This window comes from Nomascus leucogenys, chromosome 2 (genome assembly GCF_006542625.1).
Source record: "Nomascus leucogenys isolate Asia chromosome 2, Asia_NLE_v1, whole genome shotgun sequence".
Classification (NCBI taxonomy): Eukaryota; Metazoa; Chordata; class Mammalia; order Primates; family Hylobatidae; genus Nomascus; species Nomascus leucogenys.
In genome coordinates, this window is record NC_044382.1 from 139,729,966 (window position 1) to 139,749,787 (window position 19,822).

The window sequence follows — 19,822 nt, forward strand, 5'->3', positions numbered from 1 at the left end:
ATCTACTCTGTTTTTGCTGGTAACAGTCACCTCATTTTTTTTCCCCTGATGGTCCAGGCATAGCCTATAACTCAATGCTGTGAGAGCCCTGCATCTCCCTGGATAAAGTGACTGGTTCAGGGTAAGGCATATAAACTAACGAAGCCCATGTGTAAGGTCCAGGACTTCAGTTCAAATTGCTGGGAATCAGAAGCACTTTTTTCAATGTATTTGAGGCTGTGATTATGTAAGCCCAGAGCCAGCAAAAGTTTCTCTAAGAAGGGACTTCTCTGAGAGCATAACTGACAGAGTGGGATCCTGAGCCAAGAGATAGAGAGGAAATGGATCCTACCGATATCATTTGAAACCCTGGATAAAGTTGCATATGTACCTAATTTATTGCTGAATTTTTCAGGTACATGTGGTAACAAATTCCCTTTTTAACCTAATACTGTTAGATTTTTTGACATTTGCAACAGACAAGAATCCTAACCAAAATATTTGCTAAAGAGACAGGCTGCTTCTTTGAGAACTTTATTTCAGCAAAGGAGTTGCCAAACTAAACATAACACAGAAGACAAGGCCTTCAAACACTGTAGAAATATTGCCATCCAGACAGCTATCAACTTTCCAATAAAGGACCCCTAACTCAATGTTCTTTGACTAATACGACCCTTTTGTAGTGGCAGGCTCTAATAGGTGGGCTGACAATATCCATTCCTACTCCCCTTCTTCGTTTTCCTTGCCTTCTACCACAATAGAGGATAGGAAAGCGAAATACTTGGTTTCTCAGCCTCCCTGGTGGTAGATAGATGCATGACCCAGTTCTGGCCAATAGACCAAAGTAGAAGTCAGCTGGGAATTTCTGGGAAAGCTTTTCGTCTTCCAATAAAAGAATATATGTGGGGCTATTCCTGCCCTCTCTCATTCTTTCTACCAGGAACATGGCTGTGACACCTAGAGTTTAGCAACCACCTTGCAACTATGGGGTAACAAGCCAACACACTTGGTTGCATGTTGACATAAGACCCTATGATCTTGATGATATTAGTGAACTGCTACACTAGCTCTGGGCTGGTATGGGAGAAACATAAATCCAATATAAATAAAAAAAGTTGCATGACAAAAAATACCATGAACAAAAAGACAACTGACAAACTGGGACAAAATATTCATAATATATACCACAGACAAAAGGCCAATATTCTTCAAATAAAAATAGCCCTTAAACATATGAAAAATGTTTAAACTCACATATAATTATGGAAACGCAAGTTAAAATAGCACAGAGATAACATTTGTCACCTATGAGAGTAGCAAAAATTAAAAAAAAATATGACAACACATTCTGCTGGTAAGGATATAGGGAGACCAGCACTTTAACACACTGCTGTTGGGAATGCAAACTGTTATAATCCTTCTGGAGGAAAATTTGGCAATATCCAATAAAATGATATATGCACTTACCTTTTGACCCAGCTATCCTACCTCTGGAAATCTACCTTGAAGACACACTGCCAATAGCATGAAAATATATATCATAAGTTTATTCACTGCAGTATTGTTTATGGTGGCAAAATATTGGGGAAAAACCTAAATACCCAATTTATAGGTATTTTTGAATAAACAAAAGTACATCCACAGAGTGAAGTACTATGCAGCTGTAAAAAATAAGAGGAAGATCTCTATGTAAACCAATGTGGAGTGATTTCCAGTACATACAGTTAGGTGGAAAAATCAAAGTGAAAAAAGAGTAGCTATATAGCACGGTACCCTTCATGTAACAAAGAAGAGGATATAAAGAAATACATGGATATCTCCTCATTTGTACAAAAGAAACACAGGAAGGATAAGCCAAAAACTAAAAAGACCGGTTACCCACAGGGGGTAAGTGAGAAAGGGGTAGAAAGAAGAGAAGAATGGTAGCTGGAAGAAGGAGAAAGTGACAATTTTCTGAGAATACCTTTTTATATAGCTATGACTCTTAAAACCATAGTAATATTTCATATTCCTGAATACATAAACAAAACCAAACAGGAGAGGTGAATGCAAAAGTGAATCAATAACAAATGAGTCTAGCTATACATATTACAAGTGAATAACTTCTCATATGCTAAGGGAGGTGGGGAGCAAATGAACTTACGTAACTTTGGAAAATTAGAATTTTGACTGGATGCTATAATGCTAAAGACAAAAAGAACTGTATGCAAATGCTGTAATTTATTTACTAAATGTGTTTCTTACAGGAGCCTGGGTTAACACTTCTGAAACTACTCTATACATATATACTAGAAATAAATAAATAAATAAATACATAAATGAACGAACGAATGATGAAAGTGTTGGATTTCAAACCATAAAATAAATATCCATGAGTCTACACCGAATAAGTAATCAAATAAATAAACAAATGGCAGAAAAGAGAAAGTTCTTCTTTTACAGTAGAATTTCAATTAATAAAAGTAGCAGGAAAGAATAGAATAAAAAATCACCCTTGGACAAACACCACAGGAATAAAGGTTGAAGTCACCTGGCTCCTCTGATGGCTGCTAAAATTAGTGAAACAAAGTTTGAGGAGAAACAGAGTTTACAGTCTCAAACTATCTTTTTGTAGATATTCAAAAATTACAAAGAGAAAACGCAATCTTTAACTGGAGAAATTCAGCAGATACCACCTTAACCAAATGATGAAATTTACCATCACCGGTAATAAGACATAATATTTTTCAAATAAAAATGGGGGGACATCATGAACCCTTTGATATGATATGATACACTGCAAAGGCCATTTCTGTGGTATTCTTAACAAAAACTGCATAATTTCATTCCTTTTTTTTTTTTTTTTTTTTTTTGAGAAGATCCTCATTCTGTCACCCAGGCAGAAGTTCAGTGGTACAAACATAGCTTACTGTAGCCTTGACCTCCTGGGCTCAAGTGATCCTCTCATTCTCCCACCTCAGCCTCTTGAGTAGCTGGGACTACAGGCGTGCACCATCACGTCTGGCTCATTTTATATTTTTTGTAGAGACAGAGGTCTCACTATGTTGCCCAGGCTGGTCTCAAACTCCTCGCCTCAAGCAGTCCTTCCATCTCAGTCTCCCAAAGTGCTGGGATTACAGGTGTCAGCCACTGCACCCAGCCATAAGTTCATTCCTATCACAAGGAAACATCAAGACAAATCCCAATTAAGGGACATTCTACAAAATAACATCAGTAATCTGAAAGACTGAGGAACTATTACAAACTGCAGGAGACTAGGGAGAAATAACAATTAAAAGCGACATGGGATCCAGGATAGGATCATGAAACAGAAAAAAAGAAAGACTAAACAAAAAGTCTAAAAATAGTTCAAAATAAAAAGTTATAAAAGACTGAGTGCAATGGCTCATGCCTATAATCTCAGCACTTTGGAAGGCCAAGGTAGAAGAATTACTTGGGTCTAGGAGTTTGAGACCAGCCTGGGCAACACAGCGAGACTCCATCTCTACAAAAAATTTTTTAAATTAGCTTGATGTGCCCGGGAGCAGTGGCTCACACTTGTAATCCCAGCACTTTGGGAAGCCAAGGCAGGCAGATCACCTGAGGTCAGGAGTTCAAGACCAGCCTGGCCAACATGGTGAAACCCCATCTCTATAAAAATACAAAAATTAACTAGGTGTGGTGGCACGCGCCTGTAACCCCAGCTACTAGGGAGGCTGAGGCAGGAGAATTGCTTGAACCTGGGAGACAGAGGTTGCTGTGAGCCTAAATCGTGCCACCGCGCTCCAGCCTGGGCAACAGAGTGAGACTCTGTCTCAAAATAAATAAAAAAGTAAACTCATACATACTTATGCTATTATTAGATATTATCTGTAGCCAAAGGCAATCCAACTGATAGACTTAGCTTAGAAATCATTCAAGAGAAAAAATACTTTGCTTTTCCAACATAGATGAGAAATGTTCCCCTGTGTGTGCAACTCACTTAAAATTGCAGAGACATTTGAAAACTGTGGTGCCTTCTCTATTGCTACTGCTTTACTGGTATCCAGAAGAGTAGAATTCTTCCACTGCATGTGTTCTTCCAAGTTGGGACACTCCCAGTCTAAAACAGCAGAGAAGAAATCGTGTAAGACCTTGAACAACAGCCTACAAATGATGGGTTACTCTCTACCCCACCTTAGGTCCCCAGCCCATACCAAACGATGGTATCATATTTGAAGATTTTGGATGAGACAGAAAAAAATAAGCCTTGATGGATCAATATAGTAAATAATCTATGGTCTATTCTGGTTCTCTTACCCTGCCTTCCTCTGTAGACTTTTCTACCATAAGGATTATTGATCTAAGAGACAGGTAGGACACATGTGAGCTGCCTGTTATATTTTATATATGTTATACCTATGTGCCATTAAAAATCGCATCACTAAATAACATACAGTCAGCCCTTTGTATCTACGAGTTCCACATTTGTGGATTCAACCAACCATGGACTGAAAATATTCAGGAAAAAAATTGCATCTATACTCAACATATACAGCCTTTTTTTTCTTGTCATTATTCTCTAAACAACACAGTATAACAACTATTTACATAGCATTTACATTGTATTAAGTATTATAAGTAATCTAAAGATTATTTAAAGTATGTAGGAGGATGTGCATAGGTTACATGCAAATACCATGCCATTTTATATCAGGGACTTCAGCATCCACAGATTTTGGTATCCAAGGGAGGTCTTGGAACCAATCCCCATGGATACCAAGGGACAACTGTACGTAAACTGCTATTACTTAATATCAGTTTTTTTTTGAGACGGAGTCTCGCTGTGTCACCCAGGCTGGAGTGCAGTGGCGCAATCTCGGCTCACTGCAAGCTCTGCCTCCCGGGTTCACGCCATTCTCCTGCCTCAGCCTCTCCGAGTAGCTGGGACTACAGGCACCCGCCACCACGCCCGGCTAATTTTTTGTATTTTTAGTAGAGATGGGATTTCATCATGGTCTCGATCTCCTGACCTCATGATCCGCCTGCCTCAGCCTCCCAAAGTGCTGTGATTACAGGCATGTGCCACCACTCCTGGTCTCTCTGTATTTTTAAATCTATTTAATTTCAAATACTACCAAACTGCATAAATCCATTCCATTTATTCCACTCCCAGGTGTTTTAGAATTTCATAATGCTGTGCCTTGGTGTTTTTCATCTACTGTACTAGGCACACTATGGTCCTTTTAACCTGCAAACTCATAATTTATCGCTCGAAAAATGTTCTTGAATTATTTCTTAATAATTTTATTCCCTTTTTTCCATTATCTTTTCCTGGAACTCCTATTATTTGATGTTGGATTTCATATACTGTTCTTCTATCTTATATTTTTTTCCTCTAAATTTTAATCTTTTTTAAATTTTTCTCCTCTTTTTTCCTCCTTTTTTTCTTATGATTTTTTTTCTGGTAAATCTCAACTTAATATTTTAATCCTTTTACTGAGTTTTCCATTCTGCTTTTGCACTTCATTGTTCTTAGAACAGCCTCTTTTTCATAGCATCCTATTCTTATTTAACGGATAAAATACATATTTTCTTATCTCAATGAAGATTTTTAAAAGTATTTTCCTCTCCTTGTTCCTATTTCTCCTTGATTCTTTTTCCTCCTACTTAATTTCCTTGTTTCGAGATTTTTTTAATTTTAAAAGTTTAAACATTTTAATTTTAAAAATTCTTTTTATAGTTAGAACACTTAACATGAGATCTACACTCAAACTTTTAAGCATACAATCCAGTGTTGTTAACTAAAGGCACAGTGTTCTACAGCAGCTCTCTAGAGCTCACTTCTACATGTGTAAGTGAAACTTAATACCCATTGATAGCAACTCCCAATTTTCCCTTCCTGCCAGATCCTGTCAAACATCATCCTACTCTCTGCTCCTATGAGTTTGGCTCTTTTAGATAACTTATATAAGTGGAAATATCAAGTATTCGACCCTCTGTGACTGGCTTATTTCATTTAACATAATGTCCTCAAGGTTCATCCATCTTGTCACAAATTGCAGGATTTCTTTCTTAAGGCTGAATAATATTCCATTGTATTTATGCATCATATTTTCTTTATCCATTCATCTATCAATAAACATTTAGTTTTTTTCCACATCTCGGCTACTGTGAATAATGCTGCAATGAATAAGGGAGTGCTAATATCTCTTTTGAGATCCTGATTTTAATTATTTTGGATATTCACACAGGGATTGATGGACCACATGGTCATTCTGTTTTTAATTTTTAGAGACACCTCCATACTGTTTCTATAGCTGCTGTGCCATTTTACATTCCCACTAACAGTGCACAAGGGTTCTAATTTATCCACATCCTTGCCAACATTTGTTATCTTTTGTTTTTGTTTTTTGGTAATAGCCCTTTTAACAAGTGTGAGGTGATATTGTGGTTTTGATTTGCATGTTCCTGATGATTAATGATGTTGAGTATTTTTTATATACTTGTTGGCTATTGCTGCTGCTGCTTTGGAGAAATATCTATTCAAGTTGTCTATTTTTTAAATCAGGTTGTCTTTTTTGCTTAGTTTTGCTATTCAGTTATATTCCTTATGCATTTTAATTATTTACTCCTTTATCAGATATATGATTTACAAATATTTTCCTCCATTTTGGTAGGTTATCTCTTTACACTGTTGATTGTTGCTTTTGCTGTGCAGAAGCTTTTGCTGTGCAGAAGTGATGATGTCTCACTCGTTACTGTTCTTGTTGCCTATACTTTTGGTATCATATCCACGAAATCACTGCTAAGACTAATGTTATGAAGCTTTTCCCCTACATTTTCTTCTAGGAGTTTTACAGCTTAAGGTCTTATATTTAAGTATTTAATCCATTTTGAATTAATTTTTGTGTATGGGTGTCAATGTCCAATTTCATTGTTTTGTATGTGGATATTCAGTTTTCCCAATAGCATTTGTTGAAGAAAGTATCCTTTCCTCATTGTGTATTCTTGGCACTCCATCCTGTCAAAGATAAGTTGGCCATATATGTATGGATTCATTTCTCTTATGACAGTACCATACTGTTTGAATTACTATAGCATTGCAATGTATTTTGAAATCAGGAAGTATGATGTTCCTACTTTGTTCTTCTCAAGATTGTTTTGGCTATTTGAGCTTCTTTGTGGTTCCGTATACACTTCAGCGCTGCTTTGTTATTTCTATTAAAAAATGCCATTGAGATTTTGATAGAGATTGCATCAAATTTGTAGACTGCTTTGGGTGTATGGATATTTTAACAATATTAAGTCTTCCAACTCATAAACATGGGATGTGCATCCATTTGCTTGCATCTTTTTAAATTTTATTCACCATTGTTTTCCAGCATACATATCTTCTACTTAAGTTTATTCCTAAATATTTTATACTTTCTGATGATATTGTAAATGAGATTGTTTTATTTCCTTTTCAGGTAGTTTATTGCTAGGATATAGAAACACAACTGATTTTCGTATGTTGATTTTATAATCTACAATTTTACCAAATTCATTTAATCGTTCAAGTAAGTTTTTGTGTTTTTGTTTTTTTGTTTTTTGTTTTTTTGAGACAGTCTCACTCTGTCACCCAGGCTGGAGTGCAGTGGCACGATCCCAGCCCACTGCAACCTCTGCCTCCCAGGTTAAAGCATTCTCCTGCCTCAGCCTCCTGAGTAGCTGGGACTACAGGCACCTGCCACCACGCTGGCTTATTTTTGTATTTTTAGTGGAGAAGGGGTTTCACCATGTTGGCCAGGCTGGTCTCGAACTCCTGATCTCATGTGATCTGCCCGCCTTGGCCTCCTAAAGTGCTGGGAGTACAGGTGTGAGCCACCACACCCAGCCTTGTGGTGTCTTTAGAGTGTTTTACATATAAGATCATGTCATCTGCAAAAACAGATTATTTTACTTCTTTTCAATTTAGATGCTTTTATTTTTTTGTTGCCTAATTGCTGTGGCTAGGACTATGCTGAATAAAAGTATTCAGCATACTTTCTGACCTTAGAGGAAAAGCTTTCAGTTTTTTACTACTGAGTATGATGTTAGCTATGGACTTCTCATATACGGTCTTTATTATGCTGAGGTAATTGCCTTCTGTTCCTAGTTTGAGAGTTTTCATCATAAAAGATATCGAATTTTGTCAAATCATTTTGCTGCATCTATTGAAATTATTGTGTAATTGTTACCCTTCATTCTGTTAATGTAGTGTATCACTTTAGTTGATTTTTGTATTTGGAACCATCCTTGCATCCCAGAGATAAATGCCACCTGGTCATGGTGTATGATCCTTTAAATATAGAGATGAATTTCAATTGCTAGTATTTTGTCGAGGATTTTTACATCTATGTTCATCAGGGATATTGTCTTACAGTTGTCTTTGCTTGTAGTATTTACCTCGCTTTAGTATGAGGGTAATGCTGGCCTTAAAGAATTAGTTTGAAAGTGTCTTCTCCTCTTTAATTTTTTAGAAGAGTTTAAGAAGAATTAGAATTAAATATTCTTTAAATGTTTGGTAGAATTCACCAGTGAAGCCATCTGGTCCTGGATTTTCTTTGTTGGAAGGTTTTTGATTGCTGGTTCAATCTCCTTACTAGTTATAGGTCTGTCCAGATTTCATATTTCTTCACGACTTAGTCTTAATAGGTTATATGTTTCTAGGAATTTCTTCTTTCCTTCTAGGTTATTCAATTTATAATTGGGCATGGTAGTCTCATGATTATTTTTGTTTCTGTGTTATCAGGTATAATGTCTCATCTTGCACTTTGAATTTTATTGAGTCTTTTTTTCTTAATCTAACTAAAAGTTTGTCAAATTTGTCTTTTCAAAAAACCAACTCTTAGTTTCACTGATTTCTTTCTATTTTTTTCGATTTTCTGTTCCATTTATTTCTGCTCTAAATTTTATTTCCTTCTGTCTGATAATTTTTGGCTGTTCATTCTTTTTTCTAGTTCCTTGAGGTGTAACATTAGCTTATTTGAAATTTTTCTTTTTAAATTCAGTTATTGCAATAAAATTCCCTCAGTACTGCTTTTGCTATATCCCACGTTTTAATATATTGTACTTTCGTCCAAAGATATTTTCTAATTTCCCTTTTGATTTCTTCTTTGACTCACTGGTTATTCAAGAGTATGTTAAATTTCCACATATTTGTGAATTTTCCAGTGTTCCTTCTGCTACTGATTTCTAGTTTTGTTCCATTATGGTCAGAAAAGATACTTGGTATGTTTTCAATCTTCCATTTGTTAAGACTTGTTTTGCGACATAACATGATCCATTATGGAGTATGTCCTATCTGTGCATGAGAGAAATATATATTCTGCCACTGTTAGGTAGAATGTTTTGTATACATGCTAGGTCCATGTTGTCTATAGCGCTGTTCAAGTCTGCTGTTTGCTTACTTGTTTTCTGTCTGAATGTTCTATCCATTGTTAAAAGTGGGTTATATTGAATTATCCCACAATTATTGTATTACTATTTTTCCCTTCAGTTCTGTCAATGTCTGTTTTATATATTTAGATGCTGATGTTGGGTGCATACGTATTTATAACTGTATATCTTCCTGGTGAATTGACCCTTTTATTATTATTTTTGTTCTTCTTTGTCTCTCATGACTGTTTTTGATTTAAAGTCTATCTTGTCTGACATAAATATAGCCACCCCTGCTCTCTTATGGTTACCATTTGTATGGAATATCTTTTTCCATCTCTCCACTTTTAGTGTATGTATCCTTAAATCTAAAGAGGGTCATTTGTAGACATCACATCATTAGGTCTTGTTCTTTTATCCATTCAGTCACTCTATGTTTTGACTGGGAAGTTTTACTTATTTAAAGTAATTATTGATAGGTAAGGACTTAACTATTGTCATTTCACTAATTGTTTCTGTCTTGTAATTCTTTTGTCCCTTTTTCCTTTAGTGCTGTCTTTCTTTGTGTTCCACTGCTTTTTGTATGTATTTATAATGCTTTTCTTTTTCTTCTTTTGTGATTCTTCCACAGGAATTTTGTTTGTGTTGACCATGGGGCTTACGTAAAATCTTATATAGTTGTAACAGTCTAAGCTGATAACTTAATTTCAACTGCATACAAAAACTACACTTACACTTCTCCCCCTCCTGCACTTTATTCATGTCACAATTTATATATTTTATGTTGTATTATTAACATCTTCAGTTAGTTTTTAACATTTTTATCTTTTAACTCATATACCAGAACTAAAAGTGATTTAATTTTGCTATACTAATATAACAATATTACTGTATTCTGTACAGTATTACAATTACTATTACATTACTATTGCAATAGTATACTATAAAGAATTAGTGAGCTTGAGGACAGGTCATTTTTAAAGACTCCAAAAGCAATTGCAACAAAAACAAAAATTGACAAACGGGACCTAATTAAACTGAAGAGCTTAATAGTAAACTACTATTACAATATTACTGTATTCTGTATTTCTCTCTATATTTACCTTTACCAATGAGTTTTATACTTTCATGTTACTGTTTAGCATCCTTGAGTTTCAACTTAAATAACTCCTTTCAGCATTACTTGTAAGGTAGGTCTAGTCATGGTAAATTCCCTCAGCTTTTGTTTGTCTGGGAAACTCCTTGTCTCTCCATTTTTGAAAGACAGTTTTCCCGGGTGTACTGCTGTTGGTTGATAATTTTTCTTTCAGCACTTTGAATATATCATCCCATTCTCTCTGATCTGTAAGGTTTCTGCTGAGAAATCCACTCATAGTTTTATGGGGGCTCCCCTGCACATGTCAAGTCACTTCTTACTTGCTGCTTTCAAAATTCTCTTTGTATATGACTTGACAACTCAGTTATAGTGTTTCTCAGTGTGGATTTCTTGGATTCCTTCTACTTGGGTCCCTTGGGCTTCCTGGATCTAAATGTCCATTTCATTCCCCAGATTTGGGATGATTTTAGCCACTATTTCTTTGAATACACTTTCTAGTCCTTTCTCTCTTCTTCTCTGGGACTCCCATAATGCAAATGTTGGTCTGCTTGATAGTGGCTCACAAGTCTCTCAGGATTTCTTCAATCTTTTCATTCTTTTTTCTTCACTAATGGCATAATGCTAAATGACCTTTATTTTTCTTCCAACTTTTTAGATACAGGGGGTACACATGCACGTTTGTTACATGGGAAAACTGTGTGTCAGTGGGGCTTGGTGTACAAATGATTTTGTCACCCAGATAGTGAGCATAGTATCCAATAGGTAGCTTTTCAATCTTCACCCTCTTCCCACCCACCAACCTCAATTAAGCCCCAGTGTCTACCATTCCCTTCTTTGTGTGCATGTGTACTCAATGTTTAGTTCCCACTTATAAATGAGAACATACGGTATTTGGTTTTCTGTTCCTGCATAATTTGCTTAGGATAACGGTCTCTAGCTGCATCCATGTTGATGCAAAAGATATGATTTCATTCTTTTTTATTTCTGTATAGTATTCCATGGTGTACATGTACTACACTTTCTTTATCCAGTCTACCACTGATGGGCATTTAGGTTGATTCCACGTCTCTGCTATTGTGAAAAGTGCTGCAACAAACATATGTGGATGTGTCTTTATAGAATGATTCCTTTGGAAATATATCCAGTAATAGGATTGCTGGGTCAAATGATAGTTCTAGGTTCTTTGAGAAATCTGCAAACTTCTTTCCGCATTGGCTGAACTAATTTACATTCCCATTCCTCCTGTGTACCAGCAGTGTATAAGCTTTCCCTTTTCTCTACAATCTCATAAACACATTATTTTTTGACTTTTTAATAATAGCTACCTTGACTGGTATGCGATGGTATCTCATTGTGGTTTTGATTTGCATTTCTCTAACGAGAAGAAGACATACTTCTTTAGACTTCTTTATATTCATGTCCTCTGCCCATTTTTTAATAGGATCGTTTTTTGCTTGCTGATTTAAATTTCTTATAGATTCTGGATATTAGATCTTTGTTGGATGCATAGTTTGCAAATATTTTCTCCCATTCTGTAGGCTGTCTGTTTACTATGTTGCTAGTTTATTTTGCTGTGCAGAAGCTCTTCAGTTTAATTAGGTCCCATTTGTCAATTTTTGTTGTTCTTGCAATTGCTTTTGGAGTCTTTAAAAATGACCTGTCCTCGAGCTCACTAATTCTTTATTCTTCTTGAGCTAGTGTGCTGTTATATTGCTCTACTAAATTTTTCTTTTATTCTTTTTTTATTTTTTTTACAGCAGTCTTGCTCTGTCACCCAGGCTGGAGTGCAGTAGCATAATCATAGCTCACTGTAACATCAAACTCCTTGGCTCAAGTGATCCTCCCACCTCAGCCTCCTAAAGCATTGGGATTATAGGCATGAGCCACTGTGCCTGGCCTCAGTTCAGTGATAGTATTCTTCAGCTCCAAAAATTCCTATTTTGTTCTTTTTAAAACGTTCTTTTTGTTGAAATTCTTATTTTGTTCATGTATTGTTCTTCTCAGCTTGTTGACCATCTTTTTAATGATTATTTTGAATTAGTTGTCAGACAATTTGTATAGCTCCATTTCATTAGGGTCAGTTTCTAGGGATTTATCTTGTTCCTTTGTTTGGACCATGTTTCCTTGCTTCTTAATTTTCCTTGACAATTTTACTTGTATCAGCATCTATGCATTAGAAAAAAACAGCCACTTCTCCCAGTCTTGCAGACTGGCATTGTACAGAAGACCCTTATGAATAAGCCTACCCAGAGATCTCTCAAATCTTTGTGCTAGTCCAAACCACCATCTTTGTTGTTATCAGCCTCCAGGCATTTAGAATATGTCAGATCCTGTCAACACTGTAAGACAGATGTGACAGAAGCTAGTCCCAAGAACATCCCTTGAAAAGTTGGAACATTGGACACAAAGTCCAACTCTTTCTCTCCCAAGGGAGAAGCTGATATCTTTTTTTATCCCCCACTCACTCTGCACTGAGCTAGGTGGAGAGCCTATGGCAAATGTTTGTGTCCTAGACCAAATTGTCATCTTTGTTCTCAGCAGTCACCAGTCACCTTGGGTATGTTGGCTCCTATCAGTACTCTGAGACAGGCAAGACCGAAATCAGTTCCCTCAGGTATCCCTCAGAGAATTCAGAACACTGGATGTATTGTCAAGTCCCTTATCTTGCTCTTCCCCTCAGGGAGAAGCTGAAAGCTGTGGTATGGGTTTTCTCTCAATTGTATGATGCTGTGCTAGGCATAGGAATTATGGTGAGGATGTCTCAAATTTTCCTACTGGCTTTGATGTGGCTGGCCCCATGCTTGCCAGGATGCAGGCGCCTGTCGACTATTTTCTGAATTTTTCACAAAGGGAACTGGTCCATATATTGCTGTTGAATTGGTGTGTCCGTAAGGAGTAGGCAGGTCCATGGCTTCCTGTTTCAACATCTTGCTGACACCATTCTCACATTTTGTTTTGTTTTGTTTTGATATCTCTTTTTAACGTTAGAGGCTTTCCTCAGAAGTCTGGTGATCCTTGGCTCTCTGTTCATATTTAAAAGTGGGTCCTAAAAGGCTAAGTGGTATCCCTATGGCCTAGGTGGGGCTTGTCATATAGTTGGCTTCACTGTAGGATCTTCTGCCTGGTCAGTTTCATTGAGGACTCCTGAGGTCAGTATCTTTAGATATTTTCTTCTGGGGTACTCAGTTCCTGAGAAAATAATCTTTCATTTTCTCAACAGAAGGTTCAAGTCTGGGAAGCTGACAAGAAAAATGGGCTCCTGGGGTGGGGTGGAAATAAGCATTGGGTGAGCAGATCCCATAATTTAGGATGTACACTCTTACTTAATTCCCTCTTCCAAATTCAGTACATTATCTGCAGCAGTCAGCTTTGGCTGTTTAATAAACAACCACAAAATCTCAGTGGCACAAAGTGAAAAGCAGTTGTTTTTTGTTTCCATGTCTATTAGTTGGCTCAGGTAACTCAGATTACAGGTCTGCAGATCAGCTGGGGCAGCTCCCTGAAGTGAGCTGGTTGCCTAGACTGTTCCGCTCTGTAACTCTCATTCTGGGGTTCCACGAGAGAGGCAGAAGCTAATTAGGATACATTCTCACGATAATGGCAAAAGTGCAAGAAGACAAGCCCAACCATTTAAGCAATTTGAAAGCTTTTTTAAAATTGTGTTTGTTGCAGAAAGCAAGTGACATGGCCAATCCCAAAGCCAGAGAGCGGAAAAGTACACTCCACCCATTATGAGGGTATGAATATAATACTACAGAGAAATGAATAATTGGGACTGACATTTCAAAATACCACAGTATCCCTGCTATTAAAAGGATCTCGTATTCTCCAGTCTAGAGTCCCTGTTTCAAAATATTCTAAAGAATAAATCTCCAGGCTCCCTTTGAGCAGGAAAGGAGCAGTTAACCACATCTTTCATGTTTTTGACATCTATTTACAAGTATTTGGCACAACCAAATTATGAGCTTTTCTGACACTATAGTGCAAATTGTCTTGTTTCTGAGGTATCCACATTGTTGGTTTAGGACTCTGCTTTCTTAGGTCTGCTGTATCAGACCACCTGATTAACCTTCCAAACTTTGTACTTTCTTTTTTCCAATTATCTTTGTCCTTATGAGTGTATTACTTTAAAGAAAAAGCTGTTTTCTGCCATTGCAAGATTGTAGAGTAAGGCATGTATTTGATCTGCCATCATTAACCAAAGCCTATATTTATATGTATAATAAATGTAAATAACTCTTAATTTGTGGAGAAAATTCAAGCAGGGACTTGGCCTAGCTGACATTTAAGTTATTTGCTGAAAAGTAAGATAAGTACAGGAAAAAAAAGATAACATACGGTTCAAGAGAACAAGTATACATTCATTAGGTATAAAATTGATTAATAATTGGATGTGTATTACATATAAATGCTAAATGACATTTCTTCATCCTTCCTTGATCTGAGGGCTTTTACTCTATTAGTCCTGTGTGAATGGGAATGAAACACAACGGGTAATGGTCAGGAAAGTGAGGTGTTGGTGAGGAAGAGGAGTATGCCTTCTCGAAAGGGACGTTTATTCATTGGAGGATTTGTGGACAAAAGAATAACTTCTATAGTAGAGCAACTTAAGGTTGGAATTACTTTCTCACCTAAATAATCTGATTTTCTGAGCAGTTCAGGTGATGGAAAGCTCTCTTCAAAACTCTTGTATTCTGCATAAGAGTCTGTGACTGAATAGCTCAGAGGAGAACTGGCCATACCATGGTGCCAACTTAATCCTGTAGAGTAAAGGAACAAACAAAATGGATAAATGTTTTGATACAAAACAGATGTGAAATCCTAAAAATTGAAATGTATGGAAATGTACATGCTTAGTTATATATTATTACTAGAACATAAAACTGCTTCTACATACAACTAAAAAGCCATAATATTTTAAACTATTTTAATTTGATCTTGGACAATCATTCCATTTTTGATGGTGATAAATTTGTTATAATCCTCTTTTGTTGTTTTTCAAAGTTTTACAACTTACTCCTTTTCTCTACTTTGGTTCAGTTGTGATTCTTGGCTCAAAAATTTAATTTTTTTTTTTTTTGAGACCGAGTCTCACTCTATAGCCCAGGCTGGAGTACAGTAGCACGATTTCGGCTCACTACAACCTCCGCCTCCCAGGTCCCAGTTCAAGCAATTCTCCTGCCTCAGCCTCCCGAGTAGCTGGGATTACAGGAATGTGCCACCGTCCTGGCTAATTTTTTGTGTTTTTTTTTGTATTTTTAGTAGAGACGGGGTTTCACCGTGTTGGCCAGGCTGGTCTTGAACTCCTGACCTCATGATCCACCTGCCTCAGCCTCCCAAATTGCTAGGACTACAGGCGTGAGCCACCGTGCCCAGGCAAAATTTAAGTTTTATATATAAGTAACCCACTAATTGTAAGCTAACTAGCTGAGGAAAGGGTGATACTAGTTATTTCATCTAAAAAACAATGAGCCTACACATACACAAATAGATTAAAGGAATTTAGTAAGAGAGCATGGATTGACTCACACATAGATAAGCAACTGATTTTTGACCAATACGTAAAGGCAATTCAGTGGAGAAAGGATAGTCTTTTAAACAAAATGTGCTGGAACAACTAGGTATCCATATGAAAAAAAAACTAAATAAAAAAACTTGCACTCATACCTTCCATCACAGAAAGAAATTAAATGCATCATAGATCTAAATGTAACTCCTAAAACTCTAAAACTTCTTTTAAAAAATGGAGAAAAGTGTAACACCGAGTTATGCAAAGAATTTTTTTATATAACACTAAAAAAGATTCATAAAACAATAGCACTGATAATTTGGACTTTAGCAAAATTTAAAACTTCCCTTCAAAAGAGACTATTAAAAGACAAGCTATAGGCTGGGTGCAGTGGCTTATGCCTGTACTCCCAGCACTTTGGGAGACCGAGGCAGGCGGATCACGAGGTCAAGAGATAGAGACCATCCTGGCCAACATGGTGAAACCCCATCTCTACTAAAAGTACAAAAATTAGCTGGGAGTGGCGACACACACCTGTAGTCTCAGCTACTTGGGAGCCTGAGGCAGGGGAATCTCTTGAACCCAGGAGGTGGAGGTTGCAGTGAATCAAGATCAAGATCGGCCACTGAACTCCAGCCTGGCGACAGAGTGAGACTCCATCCAAGAAAAAAAAAAAAAAGAAAAGCTACAGATAGGGAGAAAACATTTGCAAATGGGCTGAAATCCAGAATGTAAAGAACTGGCTCGGCACGGTGGCTCATGCCTGTAATAACAGCACTTTGGGATGCCAAGGTGAGAGGATCATCTGAGCACAGGAGTTTGAGACCAGCCTGAGCAACATAGTGGAATCCCATGTCCACAAAAAAAAAAAAAAAAAAAAGAAAAACCAGAATATAAAGAACTATGAAAACTCAATAATAAGAAAACAAATCCTCAATAAGAAAATGGACAAAATATTTGAACAGAGAATCTTCCCAGACTCAGCGGTCTTAAAGTCATTCCTATGGGAGTGGACTAGAATGAAGAACTGTCCAATAAATGATGGCGACAGAACATAGTACTAAAAGTTGCGAACCACAGATTTGGTAAGAAAAGGGAAAATGTGCTCTGCTATATTTAGTCTACATTTATTAAACATTTCCAATATGACAAGATAGAGATCAACACTGATAGAAACTGGTTGCGGGGGTCAGGGGTGGTAAGAGATCAAAGGGGAGCATTGTTCTGAAAACCTATTATTTCCTGCCCTGGAACTAACTTACACCTATCTCTGCTCATCCATTACCTGCCTGAGACAACTAACTCTTTGCCCTTCCTCCTAAGACCTCACCACAACTTTTTCTCCTATGCCAACTCCCTTGTTAAAAATGAGAATTGTTTTCTACCTGGACATCTTCTCCAGCTGCCACTGCAACACTTAAATCGACTGACTCAATCTTCCATCCTTCTCCATATCCTCAACTGTCAAAGTAGTAGGCTGTCCCTCTGAGCATCCTTTGCTTTCCCTTCTCCAACTGCCCTAGAGTGTCCTGTCCCTCTCCTTGCTAACTTTTATCCTTCTCACACTGTCTTCATCCTTCCCAACCACATGTTGTATCTGTTTTGCCTTCCATTTCCCAAAATTTCATGAATACCCCTCATGGCTGAGCTATCCTTAACACCAAGCCCCAGAACTCAAGCCAGGCTCAGAAATAAGGAAAGCCCACCATCTGGGTAGTTGAGTAGAAAAAATAATAAATGTTAATGCTGTATCAGTAGGAGGCTGTCCTGGTGTCACAAGTTAGAAATGTAAATGCAATTAAAAAATATATTTTTATCAAATTGCTCATTGTTAAAATGACAAATAGTTCTACAAGGCTTATAGCAAAAACTGCAATCTCTTGTCTCATATCTCCCCATCATAATTTTCTACTCTCTAGAGACAACTACTTTCAACTCTATTAATGATTTCTTTTCACAGGCACCTCCTTTACATTTCTAAATTAAATGCATTCAATGTTTCTATTATTATGACTATTCAAATATACTCGTAGCCAAGCCCTATACTGTGACATCACCTTTTTGCTACAATTTATTTTCCTTTGAGCTATTTATTATCTAATTTTAAAATATGTTTTCTAAGTACTTATCAAGTATTAATACTAAGTACTATTTTGTTCCAACTTTTTTTTTCTTTCTTTTTGAGACGGAGTCTCACTCTGTCACCCAGGCTGGAGTGCAGTGGCAGGATCTTGGGTCACTGCAACCTCTGCCTCCCAAGCTCAACTGATCCTCCCACCTCAGCCTCCTGAGTAGCTGGGATTACAGGTGCGTGCTGCTATGCCTGGGTAATTTTTTGTACTTTTAGTAGAGATGGTCTCGAACTCCTGACCTCAAGTAATCCTCCCACCTTGGCCTTCCAAAGTACTGGTATTACAGGCGTGAACCACAGCGCCCGGCCTTGTTCCAACTTTTTCCAAACGTATAAATTTCCTCTCAATACTTTTAAAACACCAGGTTATCTATTTTTTATTTTCCTCCCTCTCTCCTTCTTCTTCTGTGTTTTCTTCTTTTTAAAAAAAGTATAGCTATTGGAGATCTCAATCCATTTGCTCAAATTTGGACTGTTTGTCCTCTATGCATCCTACACAGTTGTCTTCTTGGTATTTCCCTTTACCATTGTCCTAAGAAATTCACGTATTTCCTGTATTAGATAAGAGACTTTGATTCCTAGATCCCATGATTTCTTCTTATTTCCTGGTTTTCTTAGAACATCTGCTTCATTTCTGAGAAAAGGTACAAAAAAGATGTGTCTAAAAATTCCTTTATCCTAACAACTGAGTGACAGTTTGGCTGGGTAAGAATTCTAGGTTAGTATATTTAAGAGACTGATTCAATTTTTTGATGTGTGACAGCTTTTAAACCTCACTGTTCCCTCTTCCCCTTCCCACCTCACATCTGGGTGACAAGAGAGCCTTGGTGTTCCATCTTTTGGCAATGGTTGCAAGTTCAAACCATGCACAGGAAACCTCAACCTGGTCCAATCCTCTTAACATCATGAAAACTCCAGGCCAGGTCTCCTTCCCCTGCATTCTCAAGTCATTTTCAGTCCTGCTTGCAGTCACCTTTCTCCCAAGAAGGGCTTATTATATGCGTAATATACCTTTCCATACCTTCTTGGTGTGTGAATGGCATAATCAGTGTTGAAATCCAGGACAACTTTTGAGTGGGAGTCCATCTTGACTCTGCAAAATCAGTGTTCTTCAGAATTCTGAATACATTTTTCTCCCCACCATGTTCTACCTTCTGGAGTTGTTCTTCAGAAGTCCCATGCCATTGAGATTCTTGATCATTTATTGCAACTGATTATTTTTTCTCTGGAAAACTAATAAATTTCTCTATCTTGAGGACTTAAAAATTATATAATGTTGGCCGGGCGCGGTGGCTCACGCTTGTAATCCCAGCACTTTGGGAGGCCGAGGCGGGCGGATCACGAGGTCAGGAGATCGAGACCACGGTGAAACCCTGTCTCTACTAAAAATACAAAAAAAAATTAGCCGGGCGTGGTGGCGGGCGCCTGTAGTCCCAGCTACTTGGAGAGGCTGAGGCAGGAGAATGGCGTGAACCCGGGAGGCGGAGCTTGCAGTGAGCCGAGATCGCGCCACTGCACTCCAGCCTGGGCGACAGAGCGAGACTCCGTCTCAAACAAAACAAAACAAAACAAACAAACAAAAAAATTATATAATGTTGTAACTTGGTGTGGTTTTTTTTCATTTATTGGGGTGAGCACAGTTTGCACCATGCAAACTTGGCTCTCAGTATCTCTGTTCATACTATTCAGAATCTGAATGGCTCTTTCAGTAAATATACTCATGACCATTTTTAATTCTAGGAAAATT

General features: G+C 37.3%; 1 protein-coding gene across 1 annotated transcript in view; it reads right to left on the bottom strand.

The window, feature by feature from the left end:
- Window positions 1-19,822, bottom strand: part of MEIKIN (meiotic kinetochore factor) — a 147,944-nt gene that overhangs the window by 120,498 nt on the left and 7,624 nt on the right. The window contains exons 5-6 of the mRNA XM_012505287.2: window positions 15,067-15,195; window positions 3,941-4,060 (exon numbers count right to left, since the gene is read on the bottom strand). Of these exons, the coding sequence (XP_012360741.1) occupies window positions 3,941-4,060; window positions 15,067-15,195 (249 nt within the window). The remainder of the gene's footprint in view (window positions 1-3,940; window positions 4,061-15,066; window positions 15,196-19,822) is intronic.